Source organism: Capra hircus, chromosome 5, assembly GCF_001704415.2.
Source record: "Capra hircus breed San Clemente chromosome 5, ASM170441v1, whole genome shotgun sequence".
NCBI classification, from domain to species: Eukaryota; Metazoa; Chordata; class Mammalia; order Artiodactyla; family Bovidae; genus Capra; species Capra hircus.
Genome location: NC_030812.1, coordinates 23753960 through 23776944, shown reverse-complemented (window position 1 = coordinate 23776944; position 22985 = coordinate 23753960). Strand labels below are relative to the sequence as shown.

Here is a 22985-nt window from a genome sequence, read left to right as displayed (position 1 = left end):
AACTGACAGGTAGGACTGTTGGGCGGCTTACGTGAACTTTCTTGGAAGAGGTGGCGATGCTGTTTGCAGCAGTGATGTGTTTAATTTTGCAAAAGATGGTGGTAAGATCTTGATTTCTAGTAATATTTTCAAAGCTGCAATTTAATGACTTATTTTTTCCATAGAAGAGAGTAATTTCAATGTCTTCCTTGGAAATGTTGAAGTTATCATTTTCTTTCTGTGAAGAAAAAGATGGAGAAATCCGGGCACATGTGGAAACTCACAAACATAACACACCTTTTTGGTGAGGGGAGCACATTCCCCCCGCCACACCTTGAATGAGAGAGACATACTTGAATTTTTACTTCCAATTCTGTGTCCACCTCAGACTCAGCTCGATACCCTGTGAATCTGGGGTCATCAAGGTACTGCAAGCTTCCACAATCCAAGGCGGTCTCCTGGACTCTGAGCTTCACAGTGACATTTGTAGGCCCTTTCGAACTCTTTAAACTGGGGGCTAAAAATCTGCAGTAATTTGCCATGCAATATTCAGAGACCTGAGGGAGAAGAAAAAAGCATTTGACAGCTTCATTAATGAATCTCAGCTCTGGGATTGAAGAGCTAAGTGACCTGGGCAACTGAACCCCTTTGTGCCTCTGTTTTCTTCTCTGTACAATGGGGATAACAGTACTACCTACCTCATGGGGTTGAATTAACTCTAAATGAGAGGAGGGCTCACTAAATTAAATGTGACTCTCCATGTGAAGATGCTTACACATTCATGCAAAAAAGCCCTCAACAAATGCTAACATGGTTATTAACACTATCAGTAATAATGAAAGCAGAAGATGATACAATGAGGGGAAAAGGGTACTTGGAAAGAAGTCAGTGGGAGAAAGGGGAAAGCTTTGCCCCAGCGAGCCTGTGTGTCCTTCAGGGCATCAAGGCTGAGTCCTGGGAAACTGCAGGAAGGGAGGAGCCGGTCCCTCGGCAAGGCCAGCTGCTGGCCTGCATGCTGCTGGCTTCCCTGTGTTGGGTAATGTCTGTGCTTTAGCAGAAATCACTAACCACAAGGAGGAAAATGCTTTGTAGGCCTGACAAAAAAATAGAGGAAAAAAGTAAAAGGGAGAAAGCAGCCCCCATGAAAGAAAGAGCACGAAGATGGGAAACAAGGCAGAAAGGACGGCCTGCTTTACAAACTTGGGCTTCCCTGGTGGCTCACTGGTAAACAACCCACCTGCAATGCAGGAGACGTGGGTCCTGGGTAGGGAAGATCCCCTAGAGGAAGAAATGGCAACCCACTCCAGTATTCTTGCCTGGAGAATTCCACGGACAGAGGAGCCTGGCAGGCTACAGTCCATGGGGTCATAAAGAGTCAGACACACCTTAGTGACTAAACAACAGCAGCTTTACCAGCTTCTTTAAAACAAAGAAGCAAACATAAATACTGTCATTTTCAGGAGTATAAAGAGATGGGCAGAGAAAGCTGCCGGGAGAGGGGAGGTTGACAAATATTCTAAAGCAGAGCAACTAAAACTCACAAAATGAAATCTGCTAGGTGGGGAGTTTTCCTCTTTATTATTTGCTGTCTAATATTGGAGTTTTGAAAAGAGGGTAGGAAGAAGCTACAGGTGAGAAAATCAGATGCAAAGCGCTGAGACCTGGACAAGCAAAACCTTCCTTCCCCTTTAAGCCCCTTTCCAAACGACTGCCCTGAATCTCTCCTTCACATCTCTGGCAGCACGAAGAAAACCACAAAACCCACAGCCTCTCCCTTCTCAACAGCGGTAACCTTAGCAGGCTGGCTTTCTGCTGAAGATACCTTCCAGGAAGATGACTGGTGATAGGGTCATCCTAACCTCATTATTCCCAGCTCTCTAGATTTCCATGCCTGTGACCAGCTCCCGTCATCTGAAATACTCTTTTTCTGCAGTTCCGAAGAAACTTTTTGGCCACCTTATTTTCTTTCATGCCTTCAAATGAAGCTGTTCTGTAAGACTCCGTCTTAGGCCCTCTTTTCTTCCTTCCCTCTGCCCTCACTCCCAGGATGGCATTCACATACTCCCTCCAAGGACAATGCCAGAGAAATGACCAGTCGTCTCTAGCTCCACCATCTCCCCAGCATCCCTGGATACTTGCACGGGCATCCTCAGGGACCTCCCAGGCTTTTTTCAGTTAATCCTCCACATATGACCCTACGCAGCATTGCCAAACTCATCAAGGGTACTTACCTCACACCACTCTCTGCTCAAAGATCTTCAATCCCTCCCCTCACCTACAGAATTAAGGGCAACATTTTCAGTCTGATCCTTTCGTACGGCCCAATGTGGTTTTCCAGCCATCCCTCTGGCTCATTCCCAGCCCATCCTCTCGGTTCCAGCAGGGCTGGAATATCACTGATATTCCCACCAGGGGCCTCCGAGCAGCTTTGTCTCCTCTGTACCTGAAATTCCCTTCCTGCTTCCACCTGCCCAAGTCCTAGCATCCTGGTCCACACCACAGACCTGCTGAAATCTGCCCAGTTTTAATTACCCTTTCCTTCAGAAACACACAGTGGGGTGTCTGAGCCAGAAAAGAGTCAGCAGACCTAGAACTTAACGATACCCTGAGCTCTCAGCATTGCATCCCAGTCAATTAGCCATCTCCTGCCATGAAGGCAATGACTCTCTTATTTCTTTTGTCCCCTGGACCTGGGAAAATGTTTTGCCCACAGCAGGTGCTCAATGAATTCTACTTGATTCAGGGACAGCAGTGGGAGGGAGAGCAAGTTCACTTACAAATGCAAGCAAGGCCTCTGATCAGAGGGTCAACCTATATGACGCACTCAGCAGGAGGTGTTGACATCACGGAGACATGACCTGGAGTCAGATACAGCGTGAGGCTTGGAAGTGGCTCTGAAGGGGATCAGGACGTGGATGTGTGTCCTGACAAGGCTCTGGGAGGACTTAGGAAGGCCTCCTGGATCTAGGCCAGAAGCCACACTGGTGCCAAGCAGAGGCCAGGTTTGCGGCCACTCACACGCCTGTTAGCTTTGGCAGGAAGTGGTCTGACTGGGCCTCCGAGAGGCTGTTATCACATCTCTCATGAAGGAAGAACAGAAAGAGGAAGAGAGAATGAGGAGAGCATTCGAGAAGAGCTGATACGTGTACTCAGCAGCCCCAGCCTGCTTCTGAAATCCATCAATTCCCATGACAAGGCCTGTGTGTGACTTGTGATGGGGCAAGAACTGAGCGGGGATGGGGGCCAGACCCCTGGGTGGGGAGATGAAGGGCAAGAGGCGGTGAGGTCAGAAGGAAGGTAACAAATCAGTTCAGAGAGACAGGGCGAGAGGAGAAGCACGTGACAGGCTCTCTGGGAGCTTAGCAGGTCACTGCATCTCGGAACAGCACGCTAAGCACAGCGGGACCACGGCCACCTACTCGACCCAGGAACACTCATCTTTACTTCACACCTCAGCCACTCAGAAGGCATGTTCACATGTGTTCATAAGCACAGTCTCATTACAGGGCTCGCCACAATCCCACAGGGAGAAGATGGTAGCTCTTGTCACACCAAGCTCATTCCTCTTCCCCCTGTGCCACAACTCGCAAACTCCAAGTCTGAGGTCTTAATATTTCCATTACAGCGCAGATGGTAATATCGTGCAAGCGGTAAAACCTTATAACAGCACAAAAGCACAGAAACCAAAAGCATCCCCAGCGTGTCCGTGAAGGACAGGGAAGCCCGGAATGCTGTCATCCAAGGGGCCACAGAGAGTCAAACACGACTGAGTGACTGAACAAGAACAAATATTTTAGTGTGATGAAAACAAAAATCATCCTTGAAGATTATTAACTACAACTATTATCACAAAGATTATAACTATTATTACAAAGCAGCTGAAGACTTACGTTTCCTTTCACCTCCTGAGAAAAGATTAGGTTGTCAATTACATCAAAATTTCGGCCCATGATGGTTATATTTTGACCACCACTGCAAGAAAAAAAATATGAGTTTCATAGATACACACACAGGCATTTTGCATTTATGAATAAAACCATCATTTTATTCATAATTAATATTAAACTCAGTTATGTTTGAGAGCAAATTAATAAATTTTGATTTCAAATGCATGATATTTTATGTCTTTTCATGATACTGGCCACAGATCATAGTTTTTTAAGAAATATAAACGTAAAAATTTAGGTTGGATCCTGTTTTAATTCTAGGAAAATGCCCAGATTCTTTTCTAGAATTCTGAATTTTATTGTATCATGTTACCCCATATAATTAGATCAGCTGCACCTTGAAAAGGTTTCACTAAACAGAATTTTGTTTGATTGTTGTTTAATCTATAGGAAGACTCTTCAATCTAACAATTTTCAAAATCAAACTCCCAACCTACCAATTACATTTTATGTAGGGAGACAAGGAGTACTTTGGACAAGGTAAAATTATAAATGACATTACAAATCTAAATTCCTATTTGGTAAATCGTATAAATAACAACTATGTCCTAGCTCTCCAAAACTAAGCCAAATGATTTCACATATTCTTAGCACATAATTGCATTTCAGCAAAATGGCCATTAGATGTGAAATAAACAGCTGTCCACAGCTCTGGTGGCCCTCACACCCCTGTTCACTTAGGTCACTAGACACTCATTCCAAGGGACAGGAGTCTGAACAGGTCAGCTCCGTCGGCCAGCCGAGCCCATGATGACAAGACCAGGAGGTGGGCATGAGAAGGCCGATTTGAGTAGGGCAGAGGGAAGGCTTTAAGCCCCGAACCTTCCAGCCACTAGGGGGAAGGCCGAGCTGGCTTCATGCCAGCCTGTCACCATTACTAGAAAACCAGGCCAAGTGTGGTCTGCCAATGGCCAGACTGCAGAGCTGTGTTCTTGCCCAGGAGTAACTGAGAGACACTGGCTCAGACTGTCACAGGTGATGAGACATTAGGAAACCTCCTATCTTACAACAAAGCACGGAGCACAGCAAGCCTGGGCCAGGCTGCCCGGGAGCCTGGGCAAGCTGTCTGACTGCCCCACACCTCAGGTGCCTCATTGGCAAAAAGGGTTATGCATAGGGGACCCCGTAGTCTTGGGAGGATTTCCTGAGTCAAAAGATCTGACACCCTGGGCATATGGGGAGTGTTGCATCACCGTTTGCTCCTATTTATAGGAAGGACTGAGACACACGGCTGGGAGAACCATGCTAGTGCCTTGGTTTGGAAATGTCAGCTTTCCTCATGCTGCTGTTAGGAGTGGAACTGAAGTCTCAACCTCCAGGACCTCAGCACATGAATCTCTTTGGAGATAGGACCCTGAAAGAGGTCATTAAGGTTAAATGAGGTCATTAGAGTGGGTCCCAATCCAATATGACAGGTGTCCTTATTAAAAAAAAAAAAAAAGAAAGAAAGGAGATTATAACACAGACAGGCACAGAGGGAAGACCGCTGTGAAGACACAGGAAGGGGATGGCCCTCCGCAAGCCTAGGAGAGAGGCTGCAGGATAAATCAACCCTGACAGCACCTTGATCTTGGACTCACGGCTTCCAGAACTTTGATTAAATACATTTCTATCATTTAAGCAGTCCAGTCCGTGGTACTTTGTTATGGCAGCCCTAGCAGCCTAAGACATCCACCTCCCACTTCATCTTAAATAAGAATATTAGAAGTGATTTTTTTTCATTTTCCTTTCCTTTTTTTTTTTTAAACAAAGCTTCATCTGTAGTTTTACCTAGACAGTACTTTGAAAGTTAGTTTCATGCTGTGTTAGGTGGAGAAACTATCTTTAGGTTTATATTCCCAAATCTTAATGTGAATTTAAATTCAACTAGGGGGAGAATTTTTTTTTTCTTAATATAACAGAGTCATCTGCAAGAGTTTTCTTTGGAATTTCCATTTCTCACATAGGGAGTGTCTTTGAAATGTAGACACTGCTTCTCATTTAGATAGTTCCCAATATTTCTTGAACTTATTCAAAAGAGCTTACTCTAAAGGTTATAAAATGAAGGCTATACGAAGGAAGAAGCTTTGGGGCATACGCAGGAGTGAAATGTAGTGAAGAGGATTATGTATTTGTACCAGAAACCTAGGCTTAGTTACTACAGTTGAACACACATTGAAAAACACAAACATGATCTGAAGAGAAACCAGAATTTCAACAAACATTTCAGCTGGGAGTTTCCTGGCAGCCACAGCTAAGAATAAAACAAGATGTACTCACAGTATTTACTGTGATGCTGGGAGGCTACCTACTTCTCAGGTATGGCTTTGTTTTCTAAGAATAAATCCTAAAGAGGAAGTCTGTGAAAATTAAGTTATGACAATTATTTCTATATTTATTGGAGTGAAATCCATGATCTTTATACATATGGCCTTGTTAACCGCAACAAGAGAAAAACACTCTAGAAAGTACCTGATCCAGGTGGTAGCAGGATATATGAGGGAGCAGTGGGGCAGAGCAATATAAGACAAGGATCCCACCGAAGCACAGTCCCCGCCATCGAACTGGATACACACATCCTTCATTTCTTTCCGGCTCGATGGAAGAGAGAATTGCATATGGGTGGAATTTAGCACGTGGCTAACCTGTATCCTATAAAGGGGAGAAGAAAGCTCTTCGGTGACACATAGCTAGCACAGTTGATTACCTAAGGAGACAGGATTTGAACTTCATTTGAACTACAACAGCTCCTAAACTATCAGAACAGCCGCAGGCAGCTACTGCTTAATCAGGGCCCACTTATCCAGCATGGGTATTATCTGGGGCCAGGTTCCTTTTGCTTTTGTGCATTTTAACGTTTTTATTTACATTTCCTTTAGATGTGGGGAGAGAAGGAAACGCAACCACTGCCTTTAAAAAGCCCCAATGTAATAGGAAGTGCCAAGTGGACAGGGTATCAAAGTTTATTAAGGAATTGCCACTCATTTTGAGTGTCCTAATGGCACCATCCTTATCTGTTACACATACATACTGAAGTAGTCATGAGTCAAAGGATATGGTGAGATATCCTGGGATATGCTCTTAAAAACTCTAGCCTCCATCTTTTCATCACTCTCAAACATGTGGAGGAGATAAATGAAATAAGATTGGTAAAACGTTGACTTGGAAGTTGGAGGATATGAAGAGGTTCTCTGTTGTGTATGATTGGAAATTTCCATAATGAAAGGCTCGAAAATCAATCAAGCACTTGCAGGGAAGGTATGGCAGAACCCAACCCTGGGCAGAGATGGATTCTGCCATTCAAAGAACAAAGAGTTCAAACTAAAGTCCATTCCAGGAGCCCAGGGGCCTTGGAATCAACCAGCATCAGAACTCCTGACGATCTCCAGACAGGAATTTAGCTGGGACTGTCCTGGGTGCTCTTGAAATCTGCAGGGCATGCTCTCAACACCCTTTGGGAGTCAAAGCAAAGCCTTCTACAGCATTCCCTCTGCAGCTTCGTCTCTATATCACATCTACAATGAGCCTCTAAAGCACAAGTCATGAAGACGGGGTTGTGTCTGGATAATGCTCAGTATAATTATACCACATGAGAATCTACTATTATTACTTAAAGGCTTTGTACATGATTATTGATGGTAATACCCACAGCCTTTAAGCAGTAGTAACAGATTCTAACAACAAGGCAAATTCAGAAATATTTGAGCCAGTCTGTACTGACACTTCCTCAAATTTACATTCTAAGATTTTATATTCAGAGCAGAGCTCTAGGAAACTCATTGTCAACTGGCTGATCATTAAAATTCAAACTTGTTTATCAATTTTGGAATGAGAGAGGCAGAAATATGGATCATTCCATTACTATTCTTATATTTTCCTCCTTGGAATAATTAGGTATTTAAAAAATGCGGTGTTAAGAGAGGTTAGGATTATGGCATGAACTCTGATACAGAATTAACTGGGTATTACGTTTACTGCTCGTGAACTTGGGTTCACTACACAGATGTGGTTACTGAAATGCTACATGCAGAAAGGTCTCTCTTAGTCATTTAATTTAATAACTGCAGTATCTCAAGACACACTCGGAATTGAAATGAGAGCATAAAGAGTCAGAAACAGGGTAATGCTCTAAAAAATGACTTATTTTCCAGTGAAGCTGATTGCCTTTCAGTGAACACACAGGTGTCTAACTTCACTACACAAAATGAAAGATTTTTGCAGTGAGGTATTTAGGCAGGATAAACGATACAAAAATACCTATGCCGCATAGATACAGCCACTAATGTGTGCTGGATAATTCTGGTAAATAGCAGAACAGAGAAGCAGAGCATCCAAGGAGTAGCTTTTTCCATCAAAATGACAGACATCCCAAATTTACTGCTAGGAGGGGAAGGGGATGACGGTTAGATGCAGCAAAAGAATTAAAACAAAGAATTCAGTATGTAAGTGTGGCAAATTAGAATGCTGTACAAATCTGTTTTAGTAGTTAAGAACCAAAACACCATGCTTCAGTGGATGGTCTTTGACACATTTCCATGGTGAGAACAAACTCACTATTCTACAGCATGTAAATGGCAACATCTTTCTGCTTTAAATTAGCCAACACCTCTAAAACTAACAAGCAGAAAAGTCAAATGGTTTATTATGTTATTGTTATTTTATCTCATTTTGGAGAGTAACATTTACACAAGAATGTTAGTAAAATACCAGACTTTCTTCTCTCAAAAGTTGCATTGAAAGAATGTGTTAGGGAAAAGAGGTCATAGAAATAATGGTGTTCAAATGGTATATCTTTGACCAGATATCTGTGTTGGGGTGTTTTCTTCTTTTTAACACTAATAGATGTTTCATTTAGTTATTATTTGAGCCTGAAACCATTCCAGTACAGCTACTGCTGCTGCTAAGTCGCTGCAGTCGTGTCTGACTCTGTGCAACCCCATAGATGGCAGCCCACCAGGCTCCTCTGTGGGATTCTCCAGGCAAGAACACTGGAGTGGGTTGCCATTTCCTTCTCCAATGCATGCATGCATGCTAAGTTGCAACACAGAGAAGGCAACAAAAGAATGAAATGGATCAGAAAATTTGTCCTCTCAACTTTCAGTAATACATTGGAAGAGTGGCCCTATTTTCCCATCAAATTCTAAGGTACTCAACTATTTTTCTAAGTGATCATCTTAAAAATGATGTCTGTTTCTCAACTTACTTGATTTTGTTCATGAAAACAAATCAGGTCCCCAATAGGCAACATCCTGGAATTATTGTATTTTGAGGTGTTGGGGGTTACATGGCACAGATTCTCTCACAATTAACTTCAATGTGGTGCTTAAATTATTTTACTTCTTGAAATCATGTTATATCAAATATACAGAGTAAGTGGCTCACATTGGCACATGGAAAGAAATTAATCATAAAAAGATTATAATCTCAGTGCTATTCCTTTGGTATAAGCTTTAGCTTTTCAGTATGTTACCAAGAATAAATCGCTAATATTTCAACTCACACATCCTTATCACAAGTACTGGTTCCTTTCAGGATCATTGTGATGTTCGATGCCTCCGTAAAGTTTGCCCCCGTGACGGTCACATTACTTTTCCCTAAGGTCGATATTTTCTGTGGCTCAATGGACTTAACAGAGAAGACCTATGGGAAAGAAAAGATTAAAACACAAGATCAAAGCTAAGAAATGGCATTGTTCCAAAAAATCTGTTTATGCACCGCCGTTCGAAGAAATCACTGGGAAATTACAACATTTTGCAAACACAAGCAGACAGTGTTTAATGAAATCAATGTATTCAGGGAGGAGTGCTGCAGATTCACGTCTCTCAACATGTGACAGCATGAGGTCAAAGCAATTAGTCTTTGTCTCACAAGACGTTGAAAATACAGTTGAAGAGTCTGATATTCTGTCTGAAGAGTGAGATATCACTAGAGTTCTCAAACATGCTTGCAGCCTCTGGAGGCTCACAACGTAACAAAATGAAGTAAAAGATGAGGCGTCCACTGACTGTAAGTCAACAACAGATTCATCATTAAGTTGGAATAAATGTCATCCAGGATAACTTAAATTCCCAAGAAAGCAGTTCCTATTTTTTGTTTGTTTGTTCGTTTTAGTAGGCTATTTGATTCAAGGAATATACAGCAGGGAAAAAAAAAACTCAGGAAACCAACTAGTTAAGTCACCTAATATCAAGTAGTTGGATGCTTAAACTCCTGGAGCCACCCAGTGTTATTCCACTTTTGTAGATACCATCTCTTCCTTGGAACCCATTACAAGCTTTACCAGGTTTTTTCTATCAAGAAAGTTTCCCTTGGAATAACCCGATAACTGGGGCCCCATATCATGTAGATTTTATGCACCTTACTTCTCTATTTGCAACATCTAATCAAATTCCCCTAAAAAAAAAAAAAGCCCTTTATTTGATGGCAAGAATCATTTTCCCTTTCAAAGACAAACCAATCTTGATCTCTTTCACTTTTCTCTACAGATGCCATTGTCTATCTTTTTGCTCATTGAGTAGTTGTTTTGTAGACTATTTCCAGCAAGTCTATATTCTTCTATAATATGGACCAAACAGAGCAAGATTCTAAGATTCTAGCCCATACAAAGCTCAGCAGATCTTTAGTATGAGTGAATTTTCATGTTCACACTCCTAATATTTGAAAATGACCCCCAGGTCCAGAGATGCTTAATCATGTGGAGTTTGGCTAAGTCATAAATACCGAGTGTATCCACTTAGAGGATAAACTCTAGGAGGAAGCCACTTAAGGCACTGGGGGAGCTCATGTCCAGCACCTGCCTGCCACCTGCTTCTTCGAGCACCCCAGTATCCACTGCTCCTTTGTATATATGATGCTCATCAGGATGGCCTTGCTGTGCTGCCCGCCCTGCTGAAAGGATATTTTATCATTCTGCTCCTTGACAAACACAGGTGCTATATGGTGGAACAGTCACCATCACTCATGGTCACTGTGGATTGATTTTCCAGATTGAGGTAAATTCATTGTTAATGTCATCACAGCAATGATGTAATGTGACAGGGAATTGATTTCGGTGGCAGAATTTATTTTAATCACTTAGTAAAGGACTTCAGTCCTGTATTTATAGAATCACAGAGGGCCTGAGAGGGTCACTTTAATTATTCTGTTAGAGTTGACTGCATTTTATGGGGGAAATTATCTGCAAGAGTGGTACTTGGAATGGGGGGGATTAGCAAAGACATGGAAATAAATCCCTCGCAAATGTCAAGTGTGTGTTGTATACCAAAAGGCTTACTCTGCTCTGACAGGATGCCAGCTAAGTGAACAGGTATCTGTTAAACACCTACAGGATCCCTGGGATGGCACGGGGTGCTGTGGGGGACACAGGACCTCTGGGTGCACTAGATTGGGAGAAAGTAAATTCCTAGGTTTGCCTGGAGCAAGTTAAATTCAGTCCACTGCTCGTTCTTGGACAGCCTATGGGAAAAAAAAAAAAGTCAAAAGAAGAAGAATATTCCATGACATGTGTAAACACATGAAATGCAAATTTCAGCATCCATAAATACGGTTCTTTGGGAACACAGCCACACCACCATTTATGCATTGCCTGTCACTGCGTTTGCACTATAATGGCAGAGCTGAGTCTTTGCAACAGAGATCATGTGGCTTGCAAAGCCTGAAATATTTACTGTCTGACTTTTCGAAGAAAAAAATCTGGCTGACCTCTGCACTATTGGGTCCACTGTCTTCTTAGGGAAGCAAGAGGCTTTAGGTAAACCTTGATGCAGACTCCACATTTATATCCAACTCGGCTCTGATTCTTGGGTTTCTTTGCAGATAGCCCTTCTCACTTCTTCTACTTAGACAGTTGATGTCTGCTCAAGTGAAATTTCAAACACGCCAAGTAAATGCTACTTCTTTGCTTTCAGGAGAGGCTAAAAAGAGAGCCTTCTAACTAACCTAAAACAGATTTTCTAAAGGGGGTTATAGTTTGCTCCTTAAACAGCTCCACAAACACCGTCAGAGGACCGGCCATGTCACCTGATTAACTTTTTATTTCCCCCTGAGTAGAGACAGTCCTGCTATTTTCAAAAGGATTTTGTTTTAAAACCTTATTGCTGATGGAGGTTTCCATTGGCTGTCTAGGATGGAATCTAGCCCTGGTCTATCTTGTGAAAGCAGATGCTTCAGATCTGCTTGCAAAGAGGGTCAGATTAGTTGTCCTTTGTCTGCTTGGAGAACCTCTTTCAAGTGAGTTAAAGTGCTACCAAGCAGACCTCATTAAATAAACAGCTCAGATATACAAGAAAAGACAGTGTGCCTATATGGCTGTACTATATGCCTACAATTCTTAGAAATACAACACTTGCTATTTTTACTGATAAATAGTCTTTAAAAATCCAGTACATACAAAAGGCCAAGAATGATCTTGCCACACACTCAGTATTCTAGATCTATTTCTGTATTTGAATCAAGACTTCATTCATAACCTGAAATGAAGTAGCAGGTCCCAGAAGCTGACACATACAAGGGGTTAATTTAAAAACATAATCCAGCTTGATGCAAAGAGATCATTCCTTACAGCCCTGTGGAGTGAGATTCCTCCCTCATCCTATGCCCAAGGATTTCCATTTAACAAATCAAAACACCATTGGCTCTAACCCTGAGAACCCTGGGTTGCCCAACAATTAACCTCAGAACAATCTACTTCCTGTCAGTTACATTTTAAAGATTTAAGAGTTATTTTTTAAATGGCTGTACAATTTTAAATTATTTAATAAAATATTTGGAACTCTGACTGCTCACAAGTTTAAATCACTGCCTATTTGATATTAAAAAAAAGCACATTAGAAACTGGTTAATCAGGTGATTGCAGAATACCCAGTTATTTTATTTTTTTAAAAAACAGAGTCATTATAAGACACTGGAAATAGCACAACCACTAAGAACCAGTTATCTTTGGAAAGGTCTAAGAGGATTACTCTTGACAGGAAGAGTACCTTTTGTGAAACCTGACATCAACACAATGCAAATTACCATGACATTAATGGAGAAACTACCACTATGATTGAAAAGAATATTAGCAAGAGGTACATTAGGAAGGCTCAATTTATTAAGACCAAATTGTACTCTATTAATCTGTTTCCAAAAAAAATCTGAATACAAGAAAGCTCTCTGTAGGCCTGGACCTGAATCAACACTCAGTAAAACGTTTCTCAGATTTTCACTGGTGAAATTAGTTCAAACGAGACTGGATAAAAAGTCACATGGATTCAAAAAAACCAGCTGGAGATCTGAAACCAAAGGACATTAGAGAGATGAAAGGTAGCACAACTAATTAAAGGAAAGTGCCTTATAGGGCCCTACAGGGGTGAGAATTTGGCTCAGAATTATTTAACATCTTTATTAATGACCAAAAAGGATGGAAGTAATATATTAATGAAATGTATACATTGAGAAGAGTGGTAATCAGCAGTGGAGATGGTAAAGTGTAAAAAGAGGTGAGATGTAGAAAGAGAACACCAAAATACAGTCCCACCAGAGGAAAATGAGAGCGTTAATGGGAACAAAAACGTTGCGTCCATCTGATGCTCAGCCCCCAGCTGAATGCTTCTTCGTGGCCCACCCATCCGGGAAGGGACTGGTCCTAGGGAGCTTGAGATGCAACCGCCACTTGGTCCTAGCAATGATCAAGAGTTAGAAGGCCAACTGAGACGGAGCAGGAGGCCTCCAAGCGGGTGACAGACCAAAGGCTTCTGCAGAGAGATCAAGGCTTGCTTCTCTGACCTGGGGGACTTGAAGGGGAGGCTGCCGAGGCCAGTCCATCAGGCAGCTACTCTCGGTCACTGAACCTTCTGAATGTGCTTCCTCAGACCTGGTCGAGGCGCCCAGGACTCTGTGACCAAGGTGGCAATGCCTCCATTCCATTAGAGACCCCTGCTTGCAGATTTAACCCCACCAATCAAAACCCATCCCTCTGTTAAGCTTCAACTTCAATATGAGATGCTTGGTGCTCCCCTCTCCTGAGGGCTTTGGTTTCCAATCTCAAGCCTTCTCTGCTCTTCCCATCTTGGGGGAGACACCAGGCTTGCCTGAGTCTAACTCCTTTTCTTCGACTATGCTCCAACCTATCACCCCATCCCAAGCCTTCAACACTAACACACACGCCTGACAGCTTGCCCAGGCCACCCAAGAGAAGTCCCTTCCAGACTGACTCTTATCATTGATACCACATTGAGGTCATGCAATATATGTGGTTTAGTTGCTAAGTCATGTGCAACACTTGTGACCCCATGGACTGTAGTCCACCAGGCTCCTCTGTCCATAGGATTTCCTAGGCAAAAATACTGGAGTGGGTTGCCATTTCCTTCTCCAGGGGATCTTCCCAACCCAGGGATTGAACCTAGGTCTCCTGCACTGCAGGCAGATTCTTTACCAAGTGAGCTACAGGGAAGCCCCATGCAGTGTATACTAGTGGTTAAAGCCGTGGCTTAGACTGCCTGGGTTCAAACCTACTGACCCTGTGCAAGCCAACATTTGTCTATCAGGTGGGGAAAACAGGTCCGTCGTAAAGCTCCAATAAAGGGGCACTTTGAGCTCAGGACATAACCCCAAGCTTCACAAATACGGGCCACCCCTAGTCAATTTCACACGTTCTGGCATTCCTACTTATGGCTTTTTCTGTCGTACACACTAAGAAGCTTCATAAAAATGCATCCCCAACTATTAGAAGTTCTTAACAAAACTCCACGAGGGCACATATTTTGCCTCTCTGCCCAGCACATAGTAGGTGTTCAATAAACACGTTTCAAATGAATGAATACGAGAGCAACTGGCAGTGAACGCCACAGCATGCAGCTCAGTGCCAGGCCCACAGAAGCTACTCAACAAGGCACATGTTAAACTTGACTTTGCTTTTTAAGGCAGGGACCCTGAATGAGGTGATTTGGGTTGACTGTGAGGAATTAAAATGCACATCATACGTGATGGAGGAAGGGAAGAAAACTCACAAGAAAGAGAAGGAATGTGAATCTCCCGAGAGCAGGAAGACATGGCTTTGTACCGTGCGTTTCTACCCGGCAGTGATAGTATAACAAATATTAGAACAACCTCATATCACAGACCTTCACAACCTTTCCTTGAGAACAGGAAAGACAGGGCAGCCACCTCTTCTCTTGGCAGGTGGAGGCCCCAGATATAAGATTTTTAAGAAAAGGAAGGAAAAGAGGTTAGGGCAGGGTGACAAGGCCAACTGTTTCTGACAGACTGGCCCTGACCGTTGAAATACTTTCCATCCAAAGGGCAAATATATTGATAGATTTTTAAGTTATTTGCCCTATTCCGGGGAAGCGGCTCCTAATGAAGCCCCCTGGGGTTCTTTCTGGTTTGACATCATTAAGTCCGTTCCTGGTTCCCATGGGGGAGCTGCCATGATACTAAGCTGTGGTCAAGGGATGGCTCACAGGGTCATGAGAGAGCATGAGGACAACAGAGCCAAACAGGGAGTCAGCCAGGAGCCCTCTCTCGTAAGTTCCACGTGCTCACACGCACGCTAAGTCGCTTCAGTTGTGTCTGACTGTCTGAGGCACTATGGACTGTACAGCCTGCCAGGCTCCTCTGTCCATGGGATTCTCCAGGCAAGATTATTAGAGTGGTTTGCCATTTCCTTCTCAGATGAGTTCATTCATGCATTAAAAAAAAAAAAAAAAAGAGTCTTGAAGAGCCTTCTACTGCTGCTGAAAAACAGAATGTAAGGCTCTATAGACGCAGGCTCCAGGGTCATTTCAACCTTGTTCTGTCCCATAACTTCCTGCATCCTTCTGCTCCAGCCAAACTAAATCACTTGGGGTCTCCCATTAGGGGTGCACTGGAATTTTCTGTGATGCACTATGCTATCGCAGTGCCCGGGCCCTATGCTTAGAAGACCCACCCTGTCTCCAGGTGTCTCTTCCCTTAACTATCGGCTGCATGCCATCTTGCATCAATCCATCCATCCATCCATCAAAGACTTAACCAACTGCACTGACGAAGTGTTTTTAACTGCCAGGCCCTGGGCTTACATACTCAGGAATGACTAAGACAAGGCCCCGGGCACAGAGAGGCTCTCAGTGTTTGTGTACTTCCTGGTACCTTTCCTGGGCTACTATTTTCTATATTGTATTCTTATTTATGCTCTTATGTACATATAAGATTCTTAAGACTGATGACAAGAGATGCTCCTGGTTCTCGTGCGTCCTCCTCATGGCATCCATGGAGCTCTGCGTATTGGTATATATTCGGTGCACAATCAACACCTGTAGGGATCATCAATCCAAGCTCAGCATTAGGACACCCACGACTGTGTACCATTCACTCACATCTCACGTCCCCATGCCTGGCACGTAGGAAGCACTCAGTATGTATGTGACGTGGAAGACGCACTGAAGGAAAGCCTTCGATGGCTTCTCTGCTGGAATAGTGTTCAGTGCTTCATTCAAAGCCAACCTGAGGGCCACACTGGAAATCTGGATTTACACATTCCACGTGATAAGGAAAAGACAGCCGTGTATCACAGAGCATGAGAAACCCGTCCGCTGACAATCCTCCATTCCCAATAGTCCATTCTGAACTGAGTCATTCATTCATTTCTGGTCATGCCATGCAGCTTGCCAGATCTTAACTCTCCAGCTGGGGCCTGAACCCACACCCCTTGCAGTGGCAGCACGGAGTCCTAAACACTGGGCAGCCAGGGAATCCCCACGTATTTAAAGAAAACATTTCAGCATCAGAAAGATGTCTTTCACCAAAGGTCATGCACGGAGAAGCCCTGAAGACAGGTCTGGGCTTTTGTTTATTTCCAGCTTTCTCCCATTTCCTTGGTGACCCCAGTTCTTTCAACCACATGTGTTGAAAGGTTCAAGAAGACATAATACAAGAAACCAGGATGCAGTGACCTTATTTTTTCTTTAAAATAAAAATGTAAAAAGTCACTGCCTGAACCATGACTTAGCAACAGAAAGGGACACATTATTGATGCATAAAAGAATGTGGATGAATTGCCAGAGAATTATGTTGAGTTAAAAAGACCAGTTCACAAAGGGTGCCTCTGGATGATTCCATTTATACGAAATCTTTGATATAATAAAATTACAGAATGAAGAACAGATTAGTGGTAGCCAGAGGTCAGAAACAGGCAAGGGGGAGGGAGGAAGGGGCGGGGATGACCACAAGCAGGCAACATGGGGGGACTTGAGGTGACAGAGCTTATCTGTATCTGGACTGTTGTCACTGTCAAATCCTAGTTGTGACATTGTGCTGTTGTCTGGCAAGATGTGTTACTGCTGGGAGAAACTGGGTAAAGGATATATGAGACCTCTCTGTATTATTTTCTCACAGCTCCATGCAAATCTACATTATCTCAGAATAAAACGTTTTCTTTCAAAACAATCACAAAAAAGAAGAACAAAATCTCAGAATGCACACTTTCTGATTTCAAAACATACTGCAAAACGGTATTTTATGGGTATAAAGACAGACCTCTAGACCAATGGAATAGGATATACAGCCCAGAAGTAAACCCTTGCATATATAGTCACATGATTTTTTGATAGGGGTGCAAAGCATATTTAATGGGGAAAAGGACAGTTTTTTCAACAAATTATCTTGGGAAACTCGATAGCCACAGAAAAGAATGAAGTCGGACCCCTACCTTATACCATATATGCAAATTAACTCAAAACGGATCAAATAACCTAATTGTAAGAATTAAAACTATAAAACGCTTAGAATAAGGGTTTTATGACATTGGATTTGGCAATGATACCTTGCATGTGACACCCAAAGCACAGACAACAAAATTAAAAAAAATAAATTAGACTTGGACAAAATGTGAAACCTCTGCGCATCCAGGATACAATCAACAGAGTGCAATGGCCATCTATGGAACAGGAGAAAATATTTGCAAATCATATATCTGATACATGGCTGATAGCTAAAGTATGTAAAGAACTCCTGCAATTCAACAAAAACAACAAAACAAGCAACCTGACTATAAAATGGACAGAACGCTTGAATAGACATTTCTCCAAAGAAGCACACAAATGGCCCGCAAGCACACAAAAAGAGGTTCAATGTCGCTCAACAGTAGGCAAACGTAAATCAAAATCACAGGGAAATACCACCTTTTACCAAAGTAAGACGGTTACTATGTTTAAAAAAGTGTTGGCAAGAATGTGGGGAACTCAACAACACTCAAACGCTGTTGGTGGGAATGTAAAAAGGCTGAGAGGTAAGGAAAACAGAACGGTGCTCCTAAAGAAATTAAAGACAGGATTACCATATGATCCAGCAATTCCACTGCTGAGTACATACCCCACAGAACTGAAACAGGGTCTTGAAGAGGTATGTGTACACATCCATTTATTGAAGTATTAGTTACAATAGCCAAAAGATGTCTGCAATCCAAGACATCAATGGAATGATAGATGTGTCCATCAGTGGATGACTGAATAAACCAAATGTGATATATACAAACAATGCGACATTATTCAGCCTGAAAGGAAATCCTAACACATGTTACAGGATGGATGAACCTTGAGAACATTATAGTAAGTGAAATGAGCCAGTCGCAAAAAGACGAAGCCTGTTTGATTCCACTTCATCTGAAGTACCTAGAGTAGTCAAATTCACAGAGAACTGAAAGTAGAACAGTAGCTTCCAGGGGCAAGGGGAAGGGAAAATGAGGCGTTACTGTTTAATGGGGACAGGCTTTCAGTTTTGCCAGCTGAAACATGTTCTGGGGATAGACGGTGGCGATGCCTGACAACAACGTGAATGCACTTAACACTACTAAATTGCACACTTAAAAGTGGTGCATTTTGTGTTATATGTGCTTGACCAATTAAAAAAAAACTGAAGCAACAGCAAAAGAGAAGTTTAATTTTTTTTAAAAGCCACTGCCTTTTTGATTTAAACACCTGTCACTACGCCTTAGTTTCATCAACCAATGAGAAGAGTCAAGTGGCTCATCATTTAATAAAACCTCAAAGACTTAAAAAGTCTGAAGAGATTGGCACACCAAGCTTTTCTAATGCCTCTAATTAACTTCCTAATCCATTTTGGTTCACATTCCCTCTGCTTGTTACTGAATTCACCTACATGTACTCTCAACTGTTTGGTGGTGATTAAAAATGTGTTACTTATTTATATTGGCACTTGACCTTAAGTAGCAGCAAATGGATGTGTCAAAGCCACAGATTAGTCAAGAAATAGAAAACTGAGCCTTTAAGAACAAAGCATGCTCCTGTGTTTGATTTGTCTGCTCCCACTAGACCCAAGGTTAATGAGAATAAGAACTTGTCCTTTTTCGGTTTTCACTGCATAGTAGATGCTCAATTAACTTCCCTTGACTGAATGGCGCCAGCATTTGTGCTAACTGCATCAATCTGCCCAGAAATGTTTCCTTGGTTATATTCTCTCTTTCCAAACACGTCTTGTCAGTTGAGCTTAGTGACTTACTGTGAAGAAAATAAGAGGAATTTCTGAAGAAATTTTCATGAAAAGTATTTTTTCAGGAACGACAGTTTTGAGACATGAAGAGAAATGTATATTTATTACATAGAAACAACTCTTTGGTTTGACACTATTAACTACTGGTCAGATTGTCTCTACAAAGAAAAGCAGTTCAAAGAGATTCATTTGTATGGTTTGCATAGACACGCCCAGCCCTCGTATACCCCTCAGAAATGCAGTCATAAATGTGGTTAAAAACTAAAATCCCCTCAGTGCTATGTGCTCTAGACGTCCCTCTAACTCTTCCTGAGATCACGACATCAGATTTAAAATTTGACTTCTACCAGAACATCATTTTTCACAATTATAGATTTTTAATTTCTTTTATGTGAGCGTGCAGCCTCTGATGTATTGAGCCAATTAAATGAAACTTGGTTAAAAACCAAAGGTAAAACGGGAATTTGGGTAGAAAGCAAAATAGGGAATTTTCAGAAGGAACCCAAAGTAGCAGATGTTACTGTCATTTAAAGGGGGATTTTCCCAGCATCAATACAAAAACAGGGTCTGACCTGCAAGCCCCAAGTGGTTCTGTTACTCATATTCTCCTTGAATCTTCCTCCTCCTGCTGTTTTGGGTGGTGTCCATTTTTGAAAAGCCACTGGACAGAGGTCCTGAAACGAAGAACATTCCTTCAACATCCCAATGGGTAGAAATTCAGAGTTTGAAATAAACACAAAATACAGGCTAGGGCTGGGTGGTCACAAACATCTATTTTTGGTGAAACTCTGTAATACCAAAAAAATGTCACTTTACCTGGTTCCTCTTGTAATCTGAAGGGTCACAAGCTGTGAAGGGGTGGATGCATTTTCTCTCACTTTTACACCAGGCACAGCCAGTTCGGATACATCCTGCACATCTGGCAACACAGAAAACCAATGTAATTCCCGCATTTCTAGGAAAACACACATCCTAGAATTTCCCTCTGTGATGCTGTGTGTAAGGATTAAAAACAAGAAGAAAAAAGTCCCTAGATAGACTGTGATGAACCCAGGGGAGACAGGACCGTTCTTTCAGGCTAGGGACAGACCACTGACTTTGCGCCCTGCTCTGGGCAGCCCTCGGGGCTGACGGACCATCCGGACGCTTGCTAGGAGGTTGCCATGGAAACCTGAAGCTGGGGTCACCTGCTGCATTGGAAGATGACAGGAACCCTCTGAATCTGTTTCTGCATCCGGTTCTGCTATTCATCTGCCTCAGGTAAGCTTCCCCCTCTGGACGCTCATTTCCCCATCCCCAGTAAGCCCACCCTCACTGGAGCAGGAACACCGCCCAGTGCCCGGAAGGTGGGAAAATAAAAGTGCTACCTTGGCAAGCGGAGAAAACAGGGTGCCACTGTTTGCTTTTTAATCAAATTAAGGAAGAATTGTGTCTACTAATCAAACAACCATGCATGGATAACAGCGGAAGACTTGAAAAGCACTTAATAGGATAATCAGTGTTCAAGCAAGAACAGTAAAAATGGAAATTGAAGTGGGTCTGGAAGTGTAGCTAAGGGAAGCAAGAGAGAGCTTTGGCCCCTGGGACAAGGAGAGGACCAGATCAGGCAGAGGGGGACACATTCGCATTTCAGATATGCTTCCAGAGATGCCAAGGCACCCTGAGGCTCTGACCTACAGAAACTGCAGTTTTGGTGGGAGCAAGCAAGCAAGCGCAGGCTTGCCTAAGTGTTTACCAGGCCACCGATGTGCACTCAAAGCAGGCCTGCGCCTTGCGCCCCGCTTGCTAACCCTCAGGTGTGATGACCTTACTAAGTGCTTTCCAAAAGGGAAGTAGGTACCCAGGGAAAGGGCAGGAAAGGGTGGGCACTCACCCTCTGGGGAGCTGTGGGTCTGAGATCTGGTTCTTAATTACCTCCTTGTGCACCCGAGGCAAGTCACTTCTTTTCGCCAGGCTTTACAGTTGGAGGTGGGGAGCTGTATCATGTTTAAACTCTCCTTGAGCTATATAATTCTGTTTAACTCTCTCCCTTTTTCTCCCCCCCGCCCCATCTTCATGGACTTTTGAGGCTTTCTGTAACAAGCTTAGCTTTTCCCCTCCTTGAATTCATTCTGTTTGTTAGAAACCACTGAACTCACTTTCAGAATGCCGAGGTGGTAAAGGTAAAGTCCGGCAGCTCCTGTCCATACAGGTGTAGGGTGGCCTCCCTACTCAGCTTCCAGGTTGTTGCCTTTTCCCTGAAGAAACAATGGTTCCCAGGCCAGACCCACAGAAACCTACATTTGGCACTCATCCAGTTGGTCAAGCATACCACTGAAAGAACTACGGAATCACTAATAAGACAGCTTCCTATCATTTCCATGGAAACGTCCATCCCATTTTCCAGTTGGAAAACCAGGAATCCGGGAAACATCTTTTCTCTGCCTTCACTCTGCTTTAGAAGCAAGGAGGGAAGTGCGGTCCTAATTCAGGGGGGTATGCAGCTCAACAGGGCCAAACATGGTACAAAAATGTGGGTCATGATTAATATGTTCTTTTTTAAAAAATTATTTATCTGTTTATTTATGGCTGTGCTGGATCTTCATTGCTGTGCACAGGAGCTTTCTCTAGTTAGGGTGGCTTCTCTCATTGCACAGCGCCGGCTCGGTAGTTGGTGGTGCATAGGCTCAGTTCCTCCAAGGTGTGTGGAAGCTTCCTGGATCATTGATCGAACCTGTGTCCCCTGCATTGCCAATTTACCACTCGACCACCAGGGAAGCCCTAACTTGTTCTTTTGATGACAGAGACTCCCGCCTTTTCTTGTCTTTTAACTGTGACTTCCTTTTACCTCATGCTCCACTCTCTTCCTTGACTCAAATTCTCAAAGTCATTCAGATCTACAGATAACCTAGCTGCATCCTTTTGCCTATTACTTCAAGGCCACCTCTGGGTCGGGGGAAGATGTATTTCCCTGTGGGTAAAACACACCCAGGCACAGTCGTTTGCCTCTTGGCTGCACCACCTCACTTAGTGGGGCTTGAACAAGCCAGCTGATTAGCTCAGGGGCCCTCCTATCTCCCATTAGGCCACGGTCCAAAAGGCGCCTTGGAAAGTTCTCCACAAAAGAGTTCTTTAGGAAATCGGAGAGTAAAGCAAATAAATAAATTAAAACCAATGAGAGAATATTTACATTTCAAATAAAATCTTACTCTCTTAATGATGAGCAGTTGGTAAAGTTGAATCTCTTTGACACACGCCAGGAACCGAATGAGAACGTCACGTTGACAATTAAAACATCTGGAGCAAAGAGGGAAAAGCAGTCACTGACGGCGAAGCCCTGCTATCATCGAGCAAAGTCGGAAATACAGAAAATAAATATTTTTTGCCTCCTCCACATACAGGGTGGAGTGTGCCAGCTGTTTGCTAACATTTCCATCAGTATGTGGCCTCTTCCCCGGGGCCATTCCCGTCAGGCAGCCGAAGTGCACAGCACAAGCCTCCAAACAGACCCCAGCCCACCTCGTTCCAGGCCTCCCATGGATAATCACTAGGAAAAAGCCATTTCACAGCCCATTTGCAGCTCATCCTCTCCCCAGAATCACTATCTCAGCTTGTAATTGGCCACAGCATAAGAAT

General features: G+C 43.0%; 1 protein-coding gene across 1 annotated transcript in view; it reads right to left on the bottom strand.

Moving 5' to 3' along the window:
* The window catches only part of PLXNC1 (plexin C1), a 155525-nt gene that overhangs the window by 56855 nt on the left and 75685 nt on the right, over positions 1 to 22985 (bottom strand). Inside the window, exons 7-14 of the mRNA XM_013963727.2 lie at positions 22559 to 22646; positions 20187 to 20289; positions 19943 to 20044; positions 9406 to 9545; positions 6378 to 6557; positions 3870 to 3951; positions 333 to 536; positions 32 to 217 (exon numbers count right to left, since the gene is read on the bottom strand). Coding sequence (XP_013819181.2) covers positions 32 to 217; positions 333 to 536; positions 3870 to 3951; positions 6378 to 6557; positions 9406 to 9545; positions 19943 to 20044; positions 20187 to 20289; positions 22559 to 22646 — 1085 coding nt within the window. The remainder of the gene's footprint in view (positions 1 to 31; positions 218 to 332; positions 537 to 3869; positions 3952 to 6377; positions 6558 to 9405; positions 9546 to 19942; positions 20045 to 20186; positions 20290 to 22558; positions 22647 to 22985) is intronic.